The following is a 26,232-nucleotide window of genomic DNA, read 5'->3' as shown; positions in this document are numbered from 1 at the left end:
CAAGTCTACCAGGAGAGGATGGCAGAGAAACCGACAACTCTGAAATCAAAAACCTAACGCAAAAACCTGCACCAGTAGTAGCCTACAAATTCCTGTCTGGGAAGATAAAGCAACTAAATAAAGTTGTCTTCATGCCAGCTGAGAGATCCAGGACTAATACGCAGAGCTGTTAATGGGTGAGCCTAAGTGAATGTTTAAGACATATAATCCCATCAGTGAGTTGTGACACAGTCCCAGAATGCAATTATTATTGAAGAGATTTATATGCATATATAATATTTGTATATCTAAAATATTTATATATTGATATATATATTGATGCTCTTATTTTTTTAATGCTGACCTTGTCCCCAGGGAAAGAAAAATATTGATGAGCACTCCTATATCTTTATCTAAAGCTCTCCTTAAATTATTTTCCTTAAAAAACCTAAAAATCCTGTATGCTAACAATGATTAGTCAAGTAACAAGCTGTTATATTCCAGATTTCCTTGGCTTTTTTTATTTCTTGGGTCTTGTTTCACACCTGTTTCCTATTTTAACTAAGAGAAATGACACAAAAGCACCTCATTAACAAACCCTTTCACACTACATTATGTTAATTGGCCTTTAAAACAAATTGTGGCCCTACCCTTTCCCCTGGGGCTTTGGGAAGCTCAGCTTTCATAAGGAGGGTGGTCCCCTCCTTTTGCAGGGATCCTCCTTTAGGAGTTCCTGGGGCCATCAGGGAGGTCTCAAAATCCTAGAGTGCAAGTAAAATAGATCAACAGAGTAACTCACGGTGAAGGGATTTTAAAACCGAGCCTTGCCACAGCACAGCGAACTTTATTTTATGCTGTTTACAACCAAAAGAGTGCTTTTAAATGGGGTCTGATCGCCAGGTGTGCAAACAGCTCTGGATGCCCAGGGACCTAAGCTTTCACTGGCCAGTATGAAATTGAGGATCTTTGTTCCTGAATTACTTCTGAAATCAGGATTTTCTTTTTACTTTCCTTTTCTTGTAATAAAAAGCTGTAAAAGGTTACTGGCTTGGTCCCTGTGGGTCTGGGTGTGCTACTGTCCCCCTCCTGCCAGCGGGTGCTCCCCCGGGGCCAATGCCAGCTGTGCACCCACCTGGTCCAGCTGTGCACCCACCTGCTGGCATCCGCTTGCAGAGTTGAGTGCTACAAGAAGCTGTAACACCCTCTTACCTTCTGCTGTGCCATGGAATTGGGCTGTAAAGCTGTGGGCTCAGGAGGAAAGCTTAATTATAAAGCCATCAGAAAAAAAGCCATGGATGTTTGCATCACAATTTTCAGCAACAAGAGAAGAAATGAGAAGCCGAACCGACGTCTGGCTCCCTATAGATCCTTTCTTTATATTTCACAGACTTGTCCTGTTAAGCGTTGTGTTCGTTCTGTTCTCTCATTTATTTGGTTTAATTTCACAGGCTTGTTCTGTTGCCTCGTTTACTGGGTTAAATAACGTGTTATCCCTTTTGCAGCTTGGGGAGAGACAGCAGCAACCCACCCTGGCGTATGTTTTAACTAACCTTCATAGCCGTAACTTCTGTTTGATCAGAAACCACCGAGACAGTAAAAAAAGAATCCCTTTGGTGATGTTTTATATGTTTTACAGGTTTTATTGTGGCTGTAGTACAACTGGTGCTTTCCAGGTCTCAGGGTAAACATTCTGAGCGATGGTACACGCTGGTGTTTTATGGCAAGTCGCTTGGTAGCAGTAATGGCAGGATCACCACCGGCTTTCTGCTACCTGGCTAGCTTGCAGAAGCCTGATTATCCTACATCCTGAAGATGGAGCTTTGATTAATCTCTGTCCTGAAGCTTTGTGGAGCTGAAGCTGTACGTACTGGGTGTGGGAGACATCCACCCCTGTTGCCCCAGCCACCATGGCAGGCACCCCTGCCCTGCCAACCAACATGGCCAACGACCCCTCTGTGGGGAGGGACTTCCTGCAGCCGGTAGGTGTTGCTGCCAAAAGGTTATAATTATAATTTGTTAATCATGCATCCTCGGGCTGTATGAGCACCGTCCTCTCCAGCTTCACACCTGGCTCTGTGGGGACAGGCAACTTGGCCTGCCCGTGTGCCCCCATCATCCTGCCATGGGGTCCTGTCACCTGCCACCCCTGCTCTGTGCCCTGGCATTGTCCCCTCATGGCGCCTGGCTGTCCCCCCTGGGCCCTGGCCTTGTCCCCCCATGGCGCCTGGCTGTCCTCCCCCAGGCTTCCCGCCATTGCCTCACGCTGCCGCCATGTTGGGGCCGGCCTGCTGCTGAGGTGAGGTGGGGGCCACTGCCTGGCGGGAGCTGCTCTCTCTCCCCAAGGAAACCCACGCCCTCCTCATGAAAACTGGAGGAACAAAAAAGCTGTAGCAATCCCCCCCGAATGGATTGTTTCTTCCTATTGTGAGTGACTTGGCTGAGCCCAAGGCCTGACGTGATGGGGCGGCACCAGACGCGAGGGGCAGCAGGGGAGGGGGAGGGGTGAGGCCCTTTGCTGGGTGTGGGGCTGCTGCCTCGGCGCTGACACCCCTGCAATGGCGGCCCGAGCTGTGCCCACCGCCTCTGCCGTGTCTGCAGGGAGTGTCCTTGGAGCGATGGTGATAGTGAGGGGGGCCTGGTGGTGCTGCCGCTCTCCCCCCATCCCCTATAATTGGCAATGAGCCTTAGAAATACCAGGATTTTACTATCCTGTTGTTTTTCTTTTAAAAATTTTAATCTTTCTTGTTTGAATAGTTGGGTGTTTTTCATGTGTTGTATTCAACTCTTGAATTTGCTTTGAAATTGCTGGGTAGTATCAGTGTGAAGAAGTTGGTGATGAGAATACCTATGAAAAAGCCTCATCTAAGTGTACTCTGAAGGCAACATAACTGAGGTTCTCCATCTTTAGTTTTGATTGTGAGTGTCTCTTAGAAGCTACAAGCTCTCTCTAGAAGCCGAGTTCAATTCTTGCATGCATTGAGTGGCTTTTCCCCCCTCCATCCTTTTTCAGGTTTCCTTTCGACTCCCTTTTCTGTAGCCACTTGTATGAGAAATAGCCTAAAACCATTGCAGACATCAGGTACCATCTTCCACCACGTTTTTTTCTGCTGAGAATTGTGCTGTCCATTGACAAGACAAACTCTGTCTCTTGGTGTCGGAGGCCAGCCACCGTGGCAAAGGCAGGCAAGCTTTTCTTGTTTTCAGGCTTGAATTGACTCTTCTGTCCATTTTAGTAGGCCACAGATCAATCCACATGTTAGTGTGATACAATCAACGTGAAAAAATTGCCTACATGCCTGAAATGTGTGTTCTCGTCCCACCTTAGGTGAATTTTCTCTCTGCTTAGCTGACAGCCACCTATGTCCTTACCAGGCATCCCTTCCCTGTGGACCATTATTTTCTTTTCTGTCTTAAGAGGGTTATGACCAACATAGTAATGAATATCTGCACCTTAAAATAGTAACTAACTATACAGAATGGTGTGTCCATGGGCAACAGGTGGTGTGGGAGGTGATGTGGCATTTATTTATTTGCATGTTATTACTTTTATTTGAATATTTAAGGAAGACGTTTGTCATATTTCATTCGCTGTTCTGTGTTACAAGCTTGGTATGCATGTATACCAGGTTGCTCCAAGGTTTAGCTGTAAGTATTACATTATGCAAAACCCTGCAGTTTGCTGACTTGTCATGACCCATGGCCATAAACACATACTAACTGAGGAATGTGCATGCACAACTGAACGGGAAGGTAATTGCCCCGTGCTTTATTTTTTGCCAAGCTACCACAGAACGGCAAATAAAATGCAAAGTCCATTGGAGTTCTAAAATAAAATATCACCTCGTTTCATACTTTACAGGTTCATTTTTGCCTCTTGATATGTTTTCCTCTTCTGTTTGAAGGATCTGGAAAGCGTTATGGAATCTGCAGAAGAAGAGTTAGTTGATTTTAATGTTGGTGGCTGGTATTTCTCAATTCCCAGAAGTAAAGTTGCTCAGTTTCCTGAATCTCTGTTGTGGAAAGAAGTTTCTTTACAAGATCAGTCTGAAAATCCAAGATTATTTATTGACCGAGATGGTTTTGTATTTAGGCACCTTCAATATTACATGCAGACTTCAAAGTTATCTCTTTTCAGCTGTGCTGAATTGAATTTACTGTATGAGCAAGCATTTGTTTTGCAGCTGACACCTTTATTACAGGTAAAGTGGGATGTTCTCTGTGGCTTTTCTATATCTTTTTTTTTTCCGTTCTTAGATAATATTGTCTGTAGAAGGATGTCAAAGGGTTTGTGCATATAACTTTATCAATGCTTGCGATAGATATCCAAACAAATAATTGCCACTTCCAACTCATCTGCCTCAGCTGGTGAGTACAGAAGATGTTACAGATTTCATGCCTGACCTTTCTGTAAGAGCTCATTCAACAGTCATCACTCGCTTTCTTTTAAATAAAGTTAAAGCAAGCAGAGGCTTTTATCTGCCAATTGTTGTGCTTGACGATGATTATACTGACCAGTCTTGTTGAAAATGAACGCTCCAGTCTGAAGAAGGTGGGACTGCCCTTTCTGTTCGTCCCTGAGAAGGTTCAATCTGCCTGAAAACAAAGAACTCCTAATGGCACACCGCGGAATTTACCGTCATGTGAAATGGGAAATGGCGATTCTTCCTCTCCTCCTATTCTGTAGCTGCATAAACAGAAATGTTAAATTAATATCTGTAACAAATACTTCATTTGCGATTTAGCTACGAGTGTTTTATATTGCAATTACAGTGTGGGTTTGTATTGTGCCCGTGCAGGTTGAGTCCATGCTTCCCGGTTGGATGAAATGTGTATTTCCACTCATTAATGTTTGTATTTCCTCTGAGTATAATCTGAACTCTGAGTTTCTTTTGGTTTCTAATACTCTTTTTTTGTGGAATAGTCTCAAAAATGCTGTGATGCTTGATATTTTCAACCCAAAATATGAACATTTTGGGTTTAACATGAGTGATTTCTGGATTGTCTTTTAGGACTGTGTTTAAAAATGCAGTATCTCCAAATAGGTTGGTAGAGGAAGACCACCAAGCCTCAGTAGTCGATTGTATTAACAAACCATACAGGATCCCGTGCTTGACACAGACCTGTCGTGGTATGGCCACGAACAGTCCACTAAATACACTTTAAGTCCCTGTGAGCATAACGTTATTAACTCATGAAGGTATTTTATACATGTGCTTTAGAAATCGGAACCGAGGCGCTAAAGTTACTTTGTACTTCATATCCTACAACAGTATGTAACCATTTGTTCCAAGCCCGAAATAATTCATTTAGCATTCAGTAACAAGGTTAGAAATTACAGACTGTTAGTTACTCCAGTCGCTGAGCTAAACATTGATTCCCCTTTCTAACCATCGAATTCCTATAGCTTATCATAAAGATATTGTTAAAAAGTGCCCAAAAGGTCTTTCAGGCTTTGTGTTGGGTTCTTGGCTCTTTCAGTTGTGGTATGCTTTTATGCCTGCCACTGTGCTGTCTTGAATTTCAGAGCTAGAATACAAAGAAGTGCCATTAAAACCCAAACTCTGAAAAAGGGTTGGCTTTTTTGAGCATATGAATGGCTCTAATTATATTACAACTTATAAACATTCTCCACAAGTTAACTCCAGTTACACTGAGGTACCCAAACCCCCAGGATCTAATAAATGTTCTTGTCTGTACACAATATTCCCCAGCGTATTTCAGTAGATGTCAAATACAGCACGGGATGTATTAGGCTCTTTCCTGTGGCTGCTTTTGATTTGTGGATTAATTATATGAATTGAAGTAATAAATAGAAAACCTTTACATATCTTAGGTTTTAGATGGTTTGAAGGAGGAGAAATATAGTTTACCTGTCCAGCCTGCAGATACACCAGTAGCTGAAAAACCATCTCTGAATTACTGGAGAACAGAGGAACGTACTGGCATGCTGTCAGAGATTCCTGCTAGCAGTCCCGCATTCACAGGTGGGTGTCCCAAACTGGTAAATCCTTTTGCTTCCTTAGGAATGCCCACAGGCTGTTGTCAGTTGTTGCAAGCCAGGAACGTTTTACTCCTGCAAAGTTTATTTTGCGCGGTATTTTTTTCATTAGCCTTCTTTATTTTTTAAAAAAAGAGGAAACCCCATGAAAATGTTTATTCATTTGTGCTGGGCTGTAAGACTTCATCCTTTAGTGAACAATAAAAGTTGCACAAGATTTGTGTGCTTTTATTGGCTTTGCTGTACTAGTCAGGTCTCCAGACTGTATATCTGAGTTCCATTTTTCTTATGTCTTGATTTTTCTCTGATTTTCTTCCCCTAGGGTTACATGAAAGAGCTCCCCTAGGGCTAGTGGATACACCTTTATTAGATACAGAAGACAAAGTGCATTACTGCTTTTTGCCACTAGATTTGGTGGCAAAATATCCTGTACTAGTTAATGATGACAATTTGTTATGGCTGCTTGAGAATGCAGCCCTGATCAAGTGCAATTGCAGTGAGTTCCGCTTCATAGGTAACTGCTTTCTTTTTTTTTTTAATTATTCAGCAAATGTCTAAATCACTTTTTTGTATTAAACTGTTTCTGCTTGTCTTCAATAATACATCGTTAAAGATCAGAATCTTTTAATCTTTTGGTTTGGCTTGGTTTGGGTTTGCTCTCTGCCAGTTCTACCACCTTGTTTATCAGTCAAGAATCAGGAATTAAGGTAGAGAAAGCTTTACGTGGTGATTCTAAATACTTAATCAGTCTTGTATATTTTCAATAGTAAGAAATCCATGTTTCATTCATTAAATACACTTTCAGCTCACAAAAAGACAAGTACTTTCCAAAAGTATGGCAGGATCCCATAGGTCCTCCATCAACACAGTATTTCATCCTCTGTGAACTCGGATGAGATGAGACAGATATGGAATTGGTGCAGTTCTGCTTTGCCATTCCTCTGATGTTAGCACATGGGAAAACCATGTTTAAATGCACAGTGGGATGGGACTGTGCTGGGAAGGGGGCGGGGGGGAAGCAGCCAAACAATCAGGAAACCTCTTACATGAACCTCTCAGGATGCTGTGGTAAAATTAACTTAATTCTGCACTTCCCCTACAGTTTATGCTGTGTCTGGTCTTCTCTAGCATAAACCTTGTTTTTAGAATTGTGTTTTCAAAGACAAAACGTTCCCTGGTGTCCATTGATCGGCTGTTGTATGTGCATACGTGAATAGTAACACCGAAGGGAGCAACAGCCTGTTTCTGCTAGAGCTGAGCGGTGCACAGAAGATGTCAGTACACACTTCCTATATTTTATTTTTATTTTCAAGTTAATTTTCTTCGCTCAGAGAAGATGCTGTTACCTGATGACTTCTCCAACATAGATGCCTTGGAGGAAGAAGTTTTAATTCTGCGAATTCCTGAGCTTATAGATGCTGTGAAGGCCTACAGAGGTAATAAAATATACATAGCTATGTATTTTCTTCCTTATGTGCATTGGTTTTAATGTTACCTTGTGAAACTGGGTGTCTGAAACAAATTATATTAATATGATCAACACTGAGGTGAATAGTCTTATCAACTTATTTCCATAAATGTTGAGAATAGTGGAATATACTGTGGTGATTATTAACTGCTGCCCTTCTGGAACATGGTCTTGACCACCTTTCCTTGCAGGTGGCTGCTCCACGCTGTCCCCTGCCACGGCGGGGGACAGGGATTGGCAGGGGGCAGCAGGGGTGTCCCTGTCACCATCCCCACTCTATGCCATGGCACTGGGGCTGCTGGTTAACTATCCGGATTCGATTCTGGGACAACTCTGCGTGGGCAGCGACCTGGGCAGGAGCCACCTGCACCTCTCTGGCAACGGCATCCTCTTCCAGCACATCAGGTACCCACCCTGCCTTCATACCGGGCAACAGCAATAAAACCTTTCAAGGAACTATCTGGCAGGTTTGGAGTCGAAAAGGAGCCCTGTTCTCAGCAGCCTACCCTTCAGTATCTGTAGTATTCATTTTCAGCTAAACTTGCAGGTATCTATAATTACAGGAGCTGGCATTCTTCTATTCTATTGTAGGCTGGTAAGCCTAAAATGCTGAAGTAATTCATGTGAGGTTTTTAATGGTCACATGCTCTTGAAACTTAAGATTTATCATTAATTTTAGACTTTTTGTATTTTCAAAAGCATCTAAATGCCCATGGGTACAGGCTTTTTGAAGACAGAAAAGTCACGCTGACATCTCTGGTCCAAGAAATAATGTAGATTTCCGAATACTGTGTTTTAACTTGATCCTTTGAGGTGTTTCTCCATATGGTAGCATTACTGCTCAGGCTTACCATACTGGTGTACCAGTTTAATAAAATCCCTATTGTGTAGGAAAATGGGTCCTGAGTGCATCATTAGCACCTCTATCCTGAAATCAGTGAAAATGTAAATGTAGAGGTGAGGCATCTTTGCTGTGACCAAGGGATATTTTATTTTTAAATGCAGACACTTACTAGATGAGTCATAAAGCTAGCCATCAAAACCCACATTTTAATATTCTCTATTAAAAATGGTGTGCCATTTTCTTTGCCCTGCTTGTTGTGATCTGAATAAAGAAAACCAAAGGAAGTCACAGTGGATCGGTTGCGATTCAAGCCCGCTGCACAGTTAGATGCTCAGCCATGCATATCGCCATCAACCACACACTGAGAAGCTTCCTGCGCTTTTAACTGTTTTTCAATTTAGCACAAACAGATAACACCCAGTCTGTAAAGGGTGACAGAAACACAACTGGAAGCCCAAACCTGCAGTCAGCTCACCTCTGGGCCCCACAGCTTGTCTGTGCTTGCTGCTGGCACTGGTGAAGGATGCAGTGTAGGAGCAATACCACATTAAATGTTTTGTTCCAAACTATTGCAGACCATGACTTGATGGCTCCATTGCAACAGCTTTATTTGTCTGTGCTGCATAGTCCTCCATACAAAAACGATGTGGAAAGTTACAGGTAAAGCTCAGCAGGTGCAAAAATCTTTTTTAGGAGAATTCGTATTTCCTGACTTGTGCTCATTAAAAATCAGCAGTAAAAATATAAAGCAATGATAAAAGGTTTAGTGATTCCCTCTCCTTTTGGATAGGAACTGGCTGGGAACTTGCCGGCTTCCTCTCACCAAGAATATTTCTGAAATCAAAGAGCTCTGTACTTATCTGGACCAAAGGGACGCCATGTACAAGCCAATGAAAGATGCTTTAAGATGCTATCTGAAACAACAGGCACCAGCAGAGAGCACAGATTATAGTAAGTCAAGATTTCTCAAGAGCTCCTTCATTTTAAAGTAGAATGAGCAGTGTTGCCTGAATACAGTTAATCTGTCAATGATTAACCAAGTTCTGAGGGGTTGTTACAAAAAAGAGCTGAAGGTCTCACTGACTATTGGTCACCAGTGAACACTAGAGCAATAATGTTAGGTTCTAGATGAAATACAGAGCAAGTCTTCACTTGATTTAGGTAGTACTATTCATATTTTTGGGTAACTACTTGGTAAATTTGCCACTCTTATTCATCACTGAACTAATTAGCGGAATCCAGTTCCTTCAAGCTTAGATAATCCAAGTTACTTTCATCAGAACATGTTCTACCTTAAAAATGAGGTTTCTTTTGCTCCCATTTTTCTAATGTGGGGCTGTTCTTATAACTCTTGCTATTAAACTACGGAATGTACTTCTAACTTCCAGCCTAAATCCTTCACAGCCACATTTCACTCTTGCTAAAAGTGATCTCTACCTTAAATGCTGTTTCTGCTTTGGTTTATCCCTTCTTTTCCTCTAATGCGTTTATAGAAAAAAATCATGACATTTTTCTCTCAGCTTTTATTGTGGCTTCTTAACAAGAGCTGATACGATTCCCTGGTTAACATTGTGATTTTTCTTTTTACCTATCCCAGTTTCCCCATATTCATAGTATGTAGGTCAGAAGACATCTCTGGAGGTCATTTCGTCCAACTCTCTGCTCTGACCAGGATCAAGTAGGTCAGGTTGCTTAGGACCTTGCCAAGAAAAGCTTTGAGTATCTGCAAGGGTGGAGAACCTGCAGCCTTTCTGGACTGCTCTTCCAATGTTTGGGTACTCCTGTGCTAAATAAAGTTGTATGTGTCATTTCCTATGTTCCCAATTTTTTTTCCATTGCCTCTTGGCCTAGTGCTTTGTACCTCCAAGGATTTGTCTCCCCTACACCCTCCGTTTGCTGCAGACAGTAAGATCTTCCTTTGACCTGCTCTTAATAAGGCTGAACACAACTGCTTCTCTCCGCCTTTTCTGGTATGCTGTGTGCTCCAGGAAAGATAAATTTAATCACACTCTGCACAAGGTAATCCAGTTGAATACTCCCCAGTATTTTAGACTATGCTACTACCAATCCTGCTGGAGTCGGCTCCCTCAGTGCATCCCACAGTCTCATTTGCAGTTCCTTGTTCCACTGGTGGCACGCGCTTTGGGATCAATGAATGCAGACATCCCTCTGCCCCATCCAGGCACAAGCGTCCTGGCTCAGGCTTCAGCTTGTAGGATCCTAACTGTATTTTCTGTTGCTTGCAAACCTGACTTATTTTGTGGTAGTGACCTTACTTCCAGTTTACTCCACCCTCAAGGTCCTCTGAGTCTTTCTGTATGGGACGATTATCCTTCCCATTTTAAGCCATCAGCATATTTCACCTGAATAAGGTGAAGTGTTCTTCCCTGCCCCACGCAAAAAGCATGCATGCAGAAAGGAGTGAATCCTATCAATTCTGAGCTGGAGTTATGACCCTCGAGAAAGAGGGTTTGAACTTAAGTTGAAACAGTTAATGAGTTCTGTGCCATTATCGCGTAGCCTGTCGGATAATACATGCTAGAAAAAGTAACTCTGTGACTCATATGTCTCAGCAGTAAATGATGCCTTAATCGTACATTTTATAGAAGGTGGATAGTCCCGTTGTAGTAGCTACATCAGACAAGCATAATAGTTGAATCAGTGTTTCGAGATAGAATCTATTCGTATCATTAGCCATAGCCCTATAAGTAACATTACGTGTGACTTGCCCCTACCTTCTGTAAAGGCTATTGTAAGAAACACAGTTCTCCAATCTGAAGCCCTTTCCAGAGTTAGTTGTTTTTTGGGCTTGGGGGTTTTCTTAACAATTTTTTTGAATGCAAACGTGTTTTGCATTTCCTAGAACAATGTCCCAGAACTTACTGACTATAAGCAGTAATCTGAATTATACTATTAAAGATGTCAACAGAAACTTTCCCAGATTGCTATTTGTTGCCACACTGAAGTAAGAAAGATGTGGGCTGAACCCAGACTAAAATATATCCAAAGCTGTTATGTTACACCCGCTCACTGTAAGGAACAGCAATCTGAGGCTTGCACCTGCCCTGATACTGTCACCTTCAAAGCAAGTAACAACGTGGGGCTCCTTGAGAGGATGGAAAACGGTGCAGGAGCTCTAATCCGGGTTGCCCTGGAATTCCACCAGCTTTATACTTGCAGACAAGCTGCATCTTCGCTTGCAAAGACCTTTCAGATTTCCCCCTTATTTCTAGTAGTTTGGAAATAAATTATTTCTTTTGGTGGCAATGTTACAGTATACTTTGACTCGCCTACCTTAGGTGACATAAATGTGCCTGCTTAGTAGAGCAAGCATGGCTATGCTAATGCATGTAGCCTTCTTGCTATAATTATTTTTAAATCCGCTGAGGAGAGGTGGTTTGGCTGCAGCACGGGTGGACCACGTTGCCTGCTGTGCTGTGACGTTACGTCCTGACCTGCCTTTTGCTTGCGGTTGGCTACGAGCACCAGGTAAAGGGCAGGGTTCCACCTCTGTGCGGCAAGTGCACTCTATTACTTCACTATTTCCAAGAATTATTATTTGCAATATTTCAATGTAAAATCCCATGTCACATTAATTCGTTATCTATAACAAAACAATTACTACTTATAATTTCTACTTGTCATTATTTTAGTTGCTGCCTTTCCATTTGTTACTCCATCTCTAGACGCAGGCTGGTCAGCAGAAGTATCCGTATGCTCACTGCATCAGATCGTGAGAGTTTATGTAGGGAGTAACTGGTATGAAACTTATTTACGGACTTTATTGAAGGTATGGGTAATTAATTGTCCTTGCATTGCCTTCGTATGAACCCCCCTAGACAGAATTTGTAATTCGGCAGACTAGAATCTATATTTCTAGTAATAAGAATTATTAGAATGGTTTTGACCTGAAAACTTGGAATTATCAGAACCTCACATGTAGACTGGGCACTTTATACTAAAGGAAGTATGTTCAAGCACCCGAGGGAGATAAGTCATGGGCTTCCCAAGGAAGCACTTTCTTAGTTTGGCTAATAATACAAGTAGACTTGATGGAACGGGTTTAATTCTTTCACCAAGAAAGGAAACATCCTGTTTGAATTTCTCTCCCTCTGTAACACCAGAAACATGGTCTTAATATATTTTTATTTCTGTAGTACCCAGAGCTGCTGTCAAATGACAAGAAAGTCTGTTGGATCACATATGGTCAAACTCTTCTCATCCACGGAGATGGGCAAATGTTTCGGCATGTTCTCAACTTTCTAAGACTTGGGAAGTTATTTTTGCCAGCTGAATTTAAGTAAGCAGAGTGCATTCATGTCCGTTTTTTTTATTTTATTAGATGGCTGTGGGGGAAGCAAGCATTGGGATTTGTCTTCTGATTTTCACAGGAATATTACCTAAAAGAATTAAGACTTTTCCTTTTAGTCCTGAAGTGAACTATTCTATCTAAACATAAATTATTGGTATCTAGAGATTAATAGATACGGTTTTGTTTCAGTAGGTATGCCCTCATTTTAAGGATCGATATGCCAGCCACTTGGTACTGCAGGGTATATCACAGATTGGCGCACTGTGAGTGCACCTTTAGCAACCAGGAAAATTTTTTTATCAATGAGATCATTGCATCCCTTTTGAGATTTTTGTGGGGTTTTTATGGCAGAGACAGCTAAATCTGCTTAGTCCAGCTGAAAAATACTCGATCTGCCCCCTCTGCTGGTACCTCTGCTCCAATGCTGAAAAATGTCTTCCAAATGGCCTAAGAATGGAGGAACACGGGATGCTTAAAGATAAGGCATTTTCCTTCCATACACACATTGCTGTATTAGGTCTCTAAATTTTATCAATCATCATCAGTTGAGGTGGCTTAAAACACCAGTCTCCTAAGGACAGTCCTTCAATGTGCTTCACTTGCCCCCGAGACTGCTCAGAATCGATGTTTTGGTGCTGTGGCTTCTTGTAGCAGTTTCCCTGCTTCTGCCATCGCGACATGTTAGAATTCTTTGCATTCAGCAAGGAAGGTCTGCTGGCGTCAGATCTTTTGGTCTCTTCAGTTCCTGAAGCCCTTGTTTGTTGGTTCGTTTCTAGTAGGCAGGATATCCACTGCAGATCACCAGCCGATGTGGGCACGTTTAGCACCTGTAGCTGTTTCCAGGAGGAGCACGTGTTTGCAATCTTTTCCCCAAAGTCAACAGCGACATTAGACCAGTGGCTTCTTCGATCCTGAAACCACTGGTTGCTTTCGTGCCTGTCATCAAAGGTATCGGAAGCCAGGTGTCAGGCACCAGCGTTACATCTATACGAGCAAACTGAGTATGTCTGGGAATGTTTCTGGTCACTGAGGCCAGCTGGTGCCTGCTGGTGATCTGCTTTAACCCCCCCGGAGAAGGTGGCTTTGTTCCTCCTGTCCGCTGCAAGTGGTCCCGGGAACAGCTGAACAGCCAAACCGTGCCTGGGAGTTACTGGAGAGAGTGTAAATTGGGCAGGGCCAGGCACAATGCTAACAGCTTATCAGCAGAGTTAATCGTGTTCTAGGGCTAAGAACAGTTCTGGGAAGGGTGGATTTCCCAGTAGCCCATCAAACCCATGAGCTCCCTTTATGGGGTTCCCTTTGAAAAATGCCATGATAAATTTTGCACATGAGAAAAATGTCATGAGTGGCACAGAGCAGAGTAGGGTTCCTGCTTCTCAGGGTTTTATCATCAATACCCATGGTCAATTAAAAAAAAAAAAAGAAAAAAAAGAAAAAAAGGACAGACATTTTCACTTAATTAATAGAAGGGCAATAGCTGGAAAAAGCATCGAAAAGAGCAAGGCTTGCCAAGATTCCAAGGTGCTGCTAAACCCCTCTGGTTTAGAAGGTCATTTATTTTGGTTGCACCTGTCAAAAAATGTGTCATCTAATTCAGGATTCCTGATGTAAAATTCAGACTCTGTGGAAGTCAATGGTAGTCAATGGTAAGATTTCTATTAATGTCAATAAAACCAGATATTTTTTTCTCGTTGTTTGGATGCCAGATATGAAAAAACAACAACAACAAATTAGTTTGGATACTTTTCAGTATTTAAAATGATAAGCTATTTGTCTGTTATAGGAAAAATCATTTGTGTGATGCATCTTTCATTTTGTGTAGTGACTGCCTGAGCTTCCAATATCAATAGATGTTTAGAAAAGATAATCTGGTAGGATCATTTTTCAGTGATTTTACAGTTCAGTTTATTTACAACCTGCAGAGAATGGCCTCTCTTTTGTCAAGAAGCAGAGGAGTACCAGATCCCTTCTCTTCTAGAGGCACTTTACCACTCTGATGCATACAGGTAGGTAAAAATTCTCTTCTTTCTTTTTCTTTTTCTGTCATATAACATCCTTTCATCTGCCCTAGCAGTGCTTGTCCTTTGAAAGGCATGCAATTTTCTCCTTTCCTTCTGAAGCACAGCTGCTGGAGGGTGGGCAATTCCACTGTCTTTTGGGCCCTATTTTTTCCCATCAGTTATTTGGGTGCTGGAACAGTAACAGAGCCAAGGATCAGTTGCCTCTCTGGTAACCAAGGAAAAAGGCACTGAGATATTCCCCCAAAGCCCAGATGTTGAGAATACTGCAATGTGTGCTGAAAACCAGTCTGGAGACACCATACTGAGCAGAGACATTCAGATTTCTTAGCTTTGGCTCAGCCTTGGCTTTGCCAAGCCCCAGCCGGTTTCTGCAGACCCACTGGAGGATTCACCAGTGCTGCAGAGCGTAGAATGGTGTATCTTTGATGCAGCATCACAGAAAAGGATTGAGACCAGATGGAATTTAAATCTTGATGAATTAATGTTGAAAAGAAGCTGTAACATTTTGTATACAAATTCATCATTGAACATTTTCTCAGATACTTATTTTTCTATTGCTGACAAATGTAAAAGTAAGATTGGATGCTTTTCTAAAAGATGTTTTTCTATTAAACCAATAATTAGCATTTAGTGTTACTGGAGACCAGGCTTCATAATCGCAGTGGTCTTCTGGTCCTATAAAATCTGTGAATCTGCAAACCCTAGTGTTTTCTTTTCTGCTGTACTTGTTAGAGGGAAGGAGAAAATGTTAGAATGAGAGGGATGGAGAAAATTTTAGAATGTAGGCCTTTTGGAAAGTCCGCAGAACCCCTGACTGCAGAGTACTTTAGAAGATGACCTAGCATGGACCCTCTCTTCAATATCTTTTCAAGTATTTTCTGCCCAGGGAGGCTGTGGGGTCTCCTTCTCTGGAGAGACATGCAAGCCCACCTGGATGCAGCTCTGTGCAGCCCATTCTGGGAGAGCTGCTTCAGCAGGGGCTGGGCTGGGGGAGCTCCAGGCGTCCCTTCCAGCCCCAACTGTGCTGTGATTCTGTAGGAGAGCTCTAGAAGTGAATGGATTCTTACTTTGGCTGCTAACAGGCCATTTAGGCGTTTAAAAGTAAAAATATATCCATCAAAATCTTCCCAGAAGACCATAAGTTGCTGCAGCATGTTCTGAAATACCAGTGCCATGGGCTGTTAGCACCAGGTACTGCCACAAGTAGTTGGACAGACTAGTGGTAGCTACCAGTATCCCACTAGTAGTGACAGCATTTCCTAGATTTTACTGTAGATGTCTAAGAAGAAGAAATCCTAAATGTCATTTCCCCACTTCCCCATCCCAGTGTAGGAGCCTAACGTCATGTTCCTATACCTGTAGAGCAAGAGGAGGATGTCAGAGGGACTCTGAAGCACCCTACATGGGAATGATAACATTTTACATTCCCTAGAAGGTTTTAGCTAAGGATTAACGCTACCCTAAGATACACTCCTCCACCGCTCTTTGGAGCTTTCCCATCAGGGAAGGTGTCAGTGTCTCTGTCACATACACCAAAGGCCTCTAACACAGAACAGTTAGGCATTTGTCCCTGGAGTTCTTTGCTAGATCATGGGCCAGCTCTGTGGGCTGTCTTAGCAAATCTCCGTCTATAAGAGACAGAGAGCAGCAGTTACTCAGCGCTCCCAGAGTGATGTCACCCCTTCGGAAACTGCTGCGCAGCTCAGGCAGTCACTGTCAGGAGCTGAATTTCTTAAGCAGACTCAGAATTCAATTTTGAAACCATGAATAGAGATGGTTGACCTGGGTCTGCCTAGCCAGCTCCCCAAAGTGTCTAGAACGTCTTCATAATAAAACTGCCCCTCCCCCCCCCTCCAGATATGATGTCAAGTGGCCTTGGCTTGGGCTGATCAGCAAGGCTTATGTAAATCCATTGGCCAAGGGTCTGCGGATGCTGGAACAGAGACAAGGGATCATTTTTCTCTCTTGCGTGTCTGCAGCATCACATTTCAGAAATCATTACCGCAGGTGGGCAATACAAAACTGCTGGTCCTTTGTTGCCCTCGTGTTGTGTGCTGGGGCTGATTGCGAACGCCTTCCACCCCCCAGTGGTTTAAAAGTAACTCATAATATTAGAGTGTGATAGACACGGGTCCAGTGGTGACTGGAAGTCCTGACAGCTCCTTTTACAGGTTGACGTGGTGTCGCCCCTGGAAAGAATTCTATAATAACTGTAAATATTCATTTTCTAGATTATGGATCCAAAACAATGCATCACACAATGAAGAGCAGGAGTTCAGCAAAGACCCAAAAGAAGTAAGGTTTGGTTTTCAGAATATGTTGCCACAATGCACTTCTAAAAGCAGTCTGAATTAGAAAAATGACAAATTTTAATTCTACAGTACCATTTCGCTTTTTTTCTCTCCAAAATCAGCTACAATGCGAGTGTTGGAAATTTCTCTATTAAAAAAGACCATCTTCATTTTAAAAAGCCAAGCTGTGCTGTAAATTATACAGTTCAAAGCACAAGGTCAGGATCCTCCAGCCTGTGTTAGCTCGGTCTGAGTGTTACAGCCTGCACACTCTTCGAAACTCTTCTTTTGGTCTTGTCATTCACACTCCTGGTTACTTAGGGCATCTCTGTCACCAAGGCGGGTGGCAAGCCTGTGGCTTGGGCACTTTGTTGGGGCACAGGAGACACGGGGTCTGACCCCTCTGGACAAGGAGGACCTAGAAGCCAGATCTCCTCGTTTATAGGTAGTAAAGACAGGAGCAGCAAGCTTACGCAGTGCACTTGGGCAAGACAGCAGGAACTGTCTAGTCTTTGAAGTCAGTGGAAGGGGGAAAAGAACTTCCTGCTCAAGTCTTTGAATACTTTTAGTCCTTAGTTGGACACTTGCAGCTGAAAGGTGTCTTCAGTCTGCTAGAGAAGGGTGACAGGTAAGCGCTGCCTCCGCTGCATTTACATGTTGGTACCGAGCTGCTGTCCCCTGTAGCTTAATGCTGGTGTTCCCATGGCAGAGTGGTCGCACAGCTTGCTTTAGTTTGCCACACCAGTTTTCTTGTACAGAACGTGATGCTGTCAGTTCAGATAATCAAAATGATCTTAGCTGTAGCGGTAGCAAGGATGCTGGGGCGCTGCTTGTGTGCCTTGGCCGCTCCAACGTCTGTCTTCAGATTCTGCAAAATTCAGTGATAGGAGCTGAGGCCATTGAGGACAGTGTAATGTCGGCGTTGAATTATCACGGCTGGGTATGCAGAGCCTTAAGGCACTGTATCCCCCAGGGAAGTGAGAATGCATTTTCCTGGATTAAGAGCTCAGTCCTTAAATGCCTGTGTTAGAATGAGTAAAATATATCAGTTAATATATTATTTTGTATGTATATTATATTAGGAAGGGCAAAACATACACTTTGTTTCATGTCAGTTAGAAATAACAATATTTCACTGGTTTTTTAGGGGTACTCATGTACAGCTGAGGATTTCAGTAAATGCCATATGAAGACATGGAGTAAGATAAAAGATCTGAAGGGAAAGCAAGATACCAGTGGGAAGAAGGCAAAGCATTCCAGAATGTTTTCAGGGGTGAGAGAGACAAAAAGGAGGAATAGGCTTGGAGAATACAACGCATCCTCGGGCAGCCTGGTAAACTCCAGCTATTACAAACATTTGGCAAGCCCTCCAAGGGAGAGAGGAATAAGAAGAAGTTTAACAAAGAAAGTAGAAAGTAAAGCCTCAGCAAGTCACATCCAGAAATCACTTTCATTGGCAAAGGAATGGGATGCGGTGAGCTCCAGGAGGTGTGATTTTCAGCACATAGGAAGGTCTGCTGGTTGTACCACAGAGCATGCGTCTCGATGCAACAGTCCTGGAAAGCACAGAGGTGCCAAGGCTCCTGTCGCCTCTGTCCCTGGGAAAATCAGCTTTACAATTCCAGGAAACAATCCCACTGTCCAATATGAAGTCAGGGCCGAAGGTGAGCAGCTGGAGCAATACGTGTTCACACACAGTTTGCAAGTTAATCCAAGTGCTGGAATGTACCAATTTGGCACTGTAAAAACTCCCCCCGCAGCAGGAAATGGTGCAGGGAATGTGGGCAAGGAGCCAGCAGAAGGTAAACCACTGCTTTGTGATTGTTGTTTTCAAAGGTGGTGGGAGTAATTAACTGAATGCCTTATATAGCTAAGATACTTTGATCATGCTGAGGACTTTGAGAGTGACAGGCTCAACCTTTTCTTGTTCTCCTGCTCGTAGCAAGTGTTTCCAGTGAAGGAAGAGACACCACCTTGCAAGTGACACCCCTCCCTCTAAAAGACAGTGAGTTGATTGCTGGCTGCTAAGCAAGGGCTGGATTTTATTGCTTGTCTATGTAGAGTTTGATACTAAAAGTGTGTTAGCCAGAAAGGTGGAGCAGCTTTTAGATTCACTGGCATTAATGAATTGTTCTTTAGTTGGCTCCTTGTTGCTGTGGTTGGGTGTGCTTAAATTGTCCACTTGGATATAGGTATCCTTAATTTAACATATAGACTGAAAGATTTTTATGTTAAACCCAGAAGTTTCCACGGGCACATGTAAGAGGTAAAAAGATTTGCCTGATTAGCCAAGATACTAAATGCAAATTCAAGAAACCTAAGTGGAAAGTCTCAGTCCGAGACCCATTCCGACACCCCAAGGAGGATGTGATTTACCTGGCACCGCTTCTGCCCGGGGTAATGGGGTGGGTTTTCACAGAACTGTTGGCAGAGCAAAATGTATTATTAATGATTGTGAATGGGTTTGTTACTATATCAGTGCAAGCAGAATTATTATTTTCATGGGAAAAAACCACTCTTTCATAGCCCATGAAAGAATCCTGGGCTGAATTATGCTTGGGTTCCATTAAGCTGTATGTAACGGTTACTCTGTCTGAATTTTCCATGTGGAAGAGGGGAGTAGAGAAGACCTGTGATGTTATACCTAAGTTTGCAGATTATTTGGTGTGAAGGTAATAATTTACTATCTAGTGGTGTTTCATCTTTCCTGGCAAAACATGACAGAATAAAGACAGAGTGAGGCATAGCTCTGACGAGAAGGTGACAATATTGCATGCCCACTTAGAAATGGGCAAACATGTTTGGCCTGTAGCTGCTGATCCAGGCTTTGCTGTGTAATTCAAACCGTATTCGTTCACAGGAACAAGGGACAGCCAGCAAACCAGCGTTGTTCTGGCAGGCCACAGAAATGTAGGGCTGATTCTCAGAGTTGACCATCCTCCGGTCTTAGGCAGCGACGGCTTTTGCAGCAGCGATGAGGAGAGTGTTGTTTACAGCGCCCTGCCGGGTGGCAGCCGGCTGGCTACTCCCAGTGCCCCAGCGCTGTGCAGAGGTAAGGGATGGCAGACTGCACTCAGAGCCCGCCGCAGAGTGTTTGGTGTGAAAACCATTCCCTCTGCCATGGTTTGTTGCCAGCGCTGAGTAGTGAAGTTATCGCAGCCAAACCGCTGCTCGCATGTAATGGTGAACGCTGACCCACAGCCTTTTCTCTTTCCTAATGTGCTTGTGTTATTTCAACGGTTCCCCGCAGATACCGTCTTTCTGACCTTTGCTCTCTCCCATGAAGAGATGTTTTACGCCAGGCAGTGCCACTTCTTCCTGACCGATGTCATCCTGGACTCAGTAAGGCAGAGGGATCCCAAAGCAATCACAGCCAAAATCGGGAGCCTTGTGAACAGGCTGTGGGTAGGTGCGAGCTGCTCGCAGCCCGGGTGAGCCGTGGCCGCTCAGCTTCCCCGGGCTCCCAGTGGGGTGGCAGCGGCTGGAAACTCAGCTCTTCTGGCTGGGCACCAGCGGCCTGGCTGCTGTGGGGGCTGAGGGGTGGCCGCAGGCCAGGAGGGGGGCACGGGGCTGCCCCCAGCGTGGCACTGGGGCAGGGCAGTGTGCCACGAGTCCCTTTCCAGGTCCCTTTTTTGAAAGCCAAGGGTAGCCCCTGCAGCAAAGGTGTGGCGAGTCAACCCTGGGCAGCCCACACTACGGCACCCTCAGTGTGGCGGTGAGGTTTGGCCTCCCGTGGCTCCCGCAGCAATTCAGGAACGAAGCGTCGTGCCCCCTGCACAGCAGTAGCCGCCTGCTGTCCGTGCCGCCCTGGGCTGTGCTGGCTGGCCGTGGCAGAAATATAGGCCTGTCCTCGAGGGGCCAGGAACTTCGGGTTGCTTTTTAATTTGTGTTGGAGGTAACAGATCTCACCTGCACCCCCTCCCCAGCCATCCTGCTGGGAGAGATCCAGCCAGAAGCATTTTTCTGGGAGAGGGGCAGAATGGGGTGAGGACTTGGGAGACGCTCACCCCTGCTTTTTCCTCTGCGTGTGTGTGTGTGTGTGACTGACTCCAGCCCTGCTACCTCACACCAATTCTTTTTCATCTCAGTAATAATTAACCTGGCCAAGGCCGGACAGGGAACATCTCCCTCCAACAGCTAATTGTGAGCTAGACCTTACCAGCGCACCCACTCGCTACCATTGCTCTCATTGTTCACAACTCACTGTTGTGTTCTGTTTAGACACGGCAGATCACACCTGGGGAGTTTGTTACCGATTTACTGAACACAGAGAATTTTAAAAAGGACAGAAACATTCCCAAAGAGCTCCTTCAGTGGGTGGAAGTAAGTAGCGCTTGCCACCAGGCGATCTACGTGGCTGAGCCTTTTCTCTTCCAAATGCTGTTGGCTTTCTGCTTAAACTAGCTCCCTGTTGCCAGCTCGGTTTGCAGGCAGATTTAAGTTGCGGGGGGGGGGGGGGGGCACATTTTACAGCATGAATTGACTAATGGCATGTATAGTCTTAATGGAAAATTCTGCTGCTCACTTACAAGGCTGCCCACAAAGAGTGGGCAGGAGCTTCCTATGGCTGTTAAACGGAAAGAGAGGGTGATGCCGCCGTTGTGCCATCCACAGGCGGTTTGAGAGCAGCCGTCGCCTTGTGCTTTTTCAGTTTTCCCTGCCATTTGCGTGGAAGTACAGCCGCTGCCTCAACTCGCTGATCCAGAGAGGGTTTGCTAGATCGGTCTCGTATTTTGTCTTGGAAATGTAAGTTCATGTAACGTTAATGAAAATGTAAGTTCACATAACGTTAATAAAAATTTGACCTAGCTACCTTCTGAACTGCTTTTTTATTTTCTTGCGGCAGGTGAAGGGAGGAGGGTACATACCTCAGCTGCTGGTTAGGGAAAAGCCTTTTTTTTTACTCTGCCTTAACTTTGAACAGTGACTTTGTTGGGTCAGGAATTGTGGTAGCAGCCTTCTGCCTTATTTCTTATGTCTCCGTTAGTGACACGTGGTGTTTATTTCCCCCTAACAGCCTGATTAGAAAAACATTATTACAATCTCCCACCAGTGTTCCAAAGAGGGCATTCAGATGCCCCAGGGCCACATGCTCCCCTCAGCACATGCCTCTTCCCCCTCCTGCAGTCCAGGCTCCCAGGCTGAAATCAAGACACAATGCCAGCAAGATTCATATAAAGAAAATAACCTTTATTAGACAAATCAATCAAACCCTGAAAAAAACAGTGTCAGGTAAACATTACTAAAGGGTTTTCCAGCAATGCAGAAACCTTTGTAACTGAGAAATTCAGGAAGTTTCATGTTCCTCTTGTTGCATTACTAAATTCTCTCCCTCTCATGACATGAGCTGTCGCTGCCTTGACAGCCCAAAAATCTTGCGTGAACTCAACAATTTTAAACAGCAACTTCTAAAATCTTCCCTGTGCAACCGTTTCCCACACAATTTTGTACAAAGGTGTCAAACTATGTTCTTTGCTGTCTAAAAAAGAACAAGATTTAAAAAACATCCAGCTTATAAAAAATAACCAAGTGTTTTATTTACAGTACAGGAATTTCCGAACTCAAAGGACCACGGTCCATACGCTGGGGGTAATGCGGGTGGCTGGCAGGTTTAACACCAGAGACTTCAGCACTGCCAAGGGCCCGGCAGCTCCTCCCCGCAGCGGGAAACCGCAGTTTAATTAATTACTGCTCCCTCCATTGTCTTCCTCAGGCTAAACCCCGACACCACTTCTCTCACACCTGGGGAGCCTGATTTACAGCACTTCATAAACCAGGAGTAAATTGGCAGCAAGTAACTACTAATTTCCAAAAATGCTAATTTTCACTTCCTCCAAGAGTACGGGGAGGATGTCACAGCCACACAGTAAGCCTTGATGTCACTTGTGAACAGGCCACCTCAGAACACAGGGAACGCTTGTTCTCCTGTCACGTTGTGGTGCTTCAAACAACGGGGTTTCAGGTTCAGCATTATAAGCAACCTGCTATGCTCAAAACCTGCTGTCTCAGATGCCGCCACCACCCAAAGCTCCTCAAACCAGCCCCGATGGTGGGACTGAAGTACCCACAGAGGGGCTGAGTCGGAGGCGAAGCAAGCAGCCGGTAACCCCAGGGCACAGCCTGGCTGCCAGGACAAGGCATGATGGAGTTTGAACTTGCCACTTGCACCCCGTGCCACTGGAACCTGACCCAGCCAGGAGAGAGGCTGGCTGCCAGGCAGCGGCTACACTGGGCAAGTGGCTTAATTAAGAGCCAGGAACTTTGGTAACTCGTACCTCCTGACCTCTGCCAGCTCCTCTTCCTCACTCTAGTGACACCTCTGCTGGCAGCTCCGAACTCCTGGCTCTGCCTCAGCTTTCCCGTTGGCAGCACCGAAGTCTCCACCCAGGGAAACTTCCCGCTCTCCCGGCGGACGCGGTCAGGATTGAGATGGTTTAGCTGGCAGCTGGTTAGTGCAGAAACCGCACAGGGAGAGGGGAAGAGCTGACAGGTGGTTAAGACAGAGGTAAAGCTCAGCAAGAATCATCTCTAGGAACAATTCACTATAACAATGAAATTGTTTTTATTAAAACAGAAGTGTTAAGCCAAGAAAATAAATTATCGCTATGATAGACATATTTAGAACATAAGGAAGGACGTTAAATCTTGAGCTCCAGGTCAATATAACCCTGAAACAGAACATTACACTACTTTTCTTAAATACCTCAGTTTCTCTTCGTGCCCTTCCAAAAACTTTATAAAATGTGCAGTTTACAGAACAAATAGTAACAGAGTCACTTGTAACAAAAATCTGTACAGCTCATAGCTTTAAAAATAATACATTTTTTCCCCCAAACTGCTATGTTACTTACTACTCATAAATATAGGGCTAACAACATCTGAATGCCCAAGGTCCCATCCAACACCAAAGCTATTACATGTAGTAGCTGACAGAAACCTTCTTGGGGCTTCTCGCCCTCTCAGAGGTCAGGTTTTGGGCTGTTTGAAAGAGCCTGATTACGTATAAAAAAAAAAAAATAATCTTCACAGGTGAAGACTGTCTCCTTCTGCTGGTCAGAGGCCTGGGGTCTTCAGTGAGTTTGAAATGGCAATCAGTCAAACCTGGAACACAGCACCGTGCAATGGGTTAGACTGGCTGCCCTCCCACGGCGTGGCAGAATCCCACAGGTCCCTCTGTCCTGGCCAGCAGCGGTATCGCTAAGTGTTTAAAACCCACCGTTTGTCAGAGCTGCATTTTGGTGGGGAAAGAACGTTTTACTGGAAGAGCCTCGCAGGAGAAGCCCGGCTCTTCCCCCATGCAGGGGTCTGCCTCTGCACTTCAGGGCTTGCCCAAAGGCTACAGGCTGCTGTCCCAGCAGCCACGGGCCAGCAAAGCCTGCTGCTTCTGCAGCCACTTCAAAAGTCTCGTCCATGACCCTCCGCAGAAGGGGTTCTGGATCTTACATTTTAACCTTGGCTGGTTCTGTTTAGCTGTTCCTGAGCTCCTGTACCTGCAGATCACAAGCCATGGGCCCACACACTTGTAACACCCCCCAGTGCCAAACCTACGAGCCATCTACCACCCTGCGCCTCAACCGTTCAAGTGCTAACCCAGCCCCCAGCGTCCCAAGCCCTCCACTCCCATGGGAGGGCGGGTCAGGCCTAAGGACGCGAGGAAAAAGCTGAGCCAGAAGCAGGCTGGTCGGAGTGGGCTGTGACGTGACTTCCCAAGGGCTGCCACCCGCACGTAGGGAGCCCTGCTTGCCAGGGCTCACCCCTCCTCAGATCACAGCGATTTCCTTGCTGACAAGGCGTCCTCTAGAAATCGGGAAGCACAGGAGCAACATCAGGCAGCTCCCTTGGGACATCCCGACCATCACCTAGCAGGTCGCTCTGCCTGGTGACGTGCAGTTTCCTTTGGAGATTCAAAGGAAACTGTGGAATAAATCCAGCTTGGGGAGAATGCCATAGATTCCCCAAGGCAGTTCAGAGGGACTAAGAGCAGGACTTCAGAAAACAGCCACAAGAAACAGATTAGTGGTTAGACAGCTGGGCAGCATTCAGAGGAAAGGAGCTCATCTGAACACTGATGACTAGGCTGTGCTCAAACCTCTTCTACCTGGAGGTGATTTTGCTTTGTTTGCTTCTGCTTCTTCAAATCAGGGAGGCTTCAGACTGGCTGTTGGCGACGGCCCTAAGGGAGCTGGTCTTCTCTAACTAGATGAATCAGAGCCTCAGAGACCAGGCAGGAGTGCGTGTGGAAAACTGCTCATTGAGAAGCAGAAGGCGAGGTTCTCCTGTCTCAGAGCTACTGCCAAACCTTACCAGCACTCAAATCTGCTGGAAAAATCCCCTTCAGGGGCTACTTACAACAAATCCACTTCCTTAGGCGGTATACACGTGCAGAGGGGTCACACTATTGTCGAGGGACTTATGGTGACCTGGCCTGCTTTCTGCAGAGGAGAGAAGCCAGCATTAGTACAGGGTTAGAGGACAACAGCATCAGGACACGATCTAGTGGGAAGTCACTGAGAACTCTCGGGAACGTAAGAGGAGACACGCTGACATCTCAGAGCGACAGGCTCTCGCTCTTCCAGCTCATCACTCCCCGAAAAAGGCCCAGACCTCCCAGGAAAGGGGCTTAGCAGCATCTGCAGCAGAGCTCCATCCATCCCAGGAGGTTACGTGTGTACCCCAGCCCATGACAAGGTTATAGCTCCTGCGTGTGCAGCATCCCCTCTGGGTGTAGCCTCCAGCACTGCAGGTCCTTCCCAGTGCATCTCCTCAGGGATCTGGGCCACCGTAGGGGAGGCTCCCCCAAATGAGGGGCCCTCACCTGCCCTGGAGGAGGCAAGTCTCTGCAAGAGGAACTGTCACTTCCCCACTGTGACCCCTAGCCCAAAAGCAGCATCTTCAGTCCCCCCATGAGAGGCAGTGGCTTGAACCGGGGAGACAGTTGCAGGAACAGGCAAAGCAAAGAGAGCATTTTGGCTACTTGCACTTACTGCAGAAATGTACTGGCTGTTTGCAAATCTGGGTTTCTCCTCCACTGCAGAGCTGTGTTGTGAGCCTAGGGGCACGTAGGGGGGTGAGCCCATGTCTTCACAGAAGCTTTCTTGTGGGATGCTGGAGACACAGCCGCTGTCGGAGCCGCTGGAGCCGCTGCCTGACATGCAGTGCGATGACTCTGAGCTCTCTGTTGCTGAGGGAAGAGAGGAAGGTTGCTCTGATGGCCACGAATTTGGCCTACATAACCTGTGCCATCTACACTTGATAATCTATCTGGCCACACAAGCCCGCAGATAAGCCACACTCCGCTCTGGGCCTCTTTGAAGCCACA

The 26,232-nt window shown here is 45.0% G+C and overlaps 2 protein-coding genes across 5 annotated transcripts in view; one reads left to right on the top strand and one right to left on the bottom strand.

Moving 5' to 3' along the window:
* Positions 1-1,916: 1,916 nt before the first annotated feature.
* Positions 1,917-21,763, top strand: KCTD19 (potassium channel tetramerization domain containing 19). Its single transcript, XM_037409453.1, has 16 exons — positions 1,917-1,958; positions 3,882-4,178; positions 5,813-5,963; positions 6,300-6,491; positions 7,291-7,413; positions 7,637-7,850; positions 9,080-9,240; positions 11,982-12,079; positions 12,447-12,589; positions 14,524-14,607; positions 18,468-18,577; positions 19,774-19,965; positions 20,164-20,318; positions 21,135-21,236; positions 21,565-21,659; positions 21,760-21,763. Exons 1-16 carry the CDS (start codon positions 1,917-1,919, stop codon positions 21,761-21,763), a joined length of 2,163 nt encoding a protein of 720 aa, XP_037265350.1.
* Positions 21,764-22,082: 319 nt separating this feature from the next.
* Positions 22,083-26,232, bottom strand: part of PLEKHG4 (pleckstrin homology and RhoGEF domain containing G4) — an 89,944-nt gene continuing 85,794 nt past the window's right edge. The window contains exons 22-24 of one of the 4 annotated variants that reach the window (XM_037409149.1): positions 25,898-26,094; positions 25,263-25,345; positions 22,083-24,014 (exon numbers count right to left, since the gene is read on the bottom strand). In XM_037409149.1, the coding sequence (XP_037265046.1) occupies positions 25,304-25,345; positions 25,898-26,094 (239 nt within the window). In that variant the 3' untranslated portion in view covers positions 22,083-24,014; positions 25,263-25,303. Of the gene's footprint in view, positions 26,095-26,232 lie in introns of all 4 variants that reach the window. The other 3 variants (XR_005107681.1, XM_037409151.1, XM_037409148.1) reach the window with 3 other exon arrangements.

The sequence above is a fragment of the Falco rusticolus genome, chromosome 15 (assembly GCF_015220075.1).
Source record: "Falco rusticolus isolate bFalRus1 chromosome 15, bFalRus1.pri, whole genome shotgun sequence".
NCBI classification, from domain to species: domain Eukaryota; kingdom Metazoa; phylum Chordata; class Aves; order Falconiformes; family Falconidae; genus Falco; species Falco rusticolus.
This window is presented reverse-complemented; position numbering and strand designations above follow the sequence as displayed.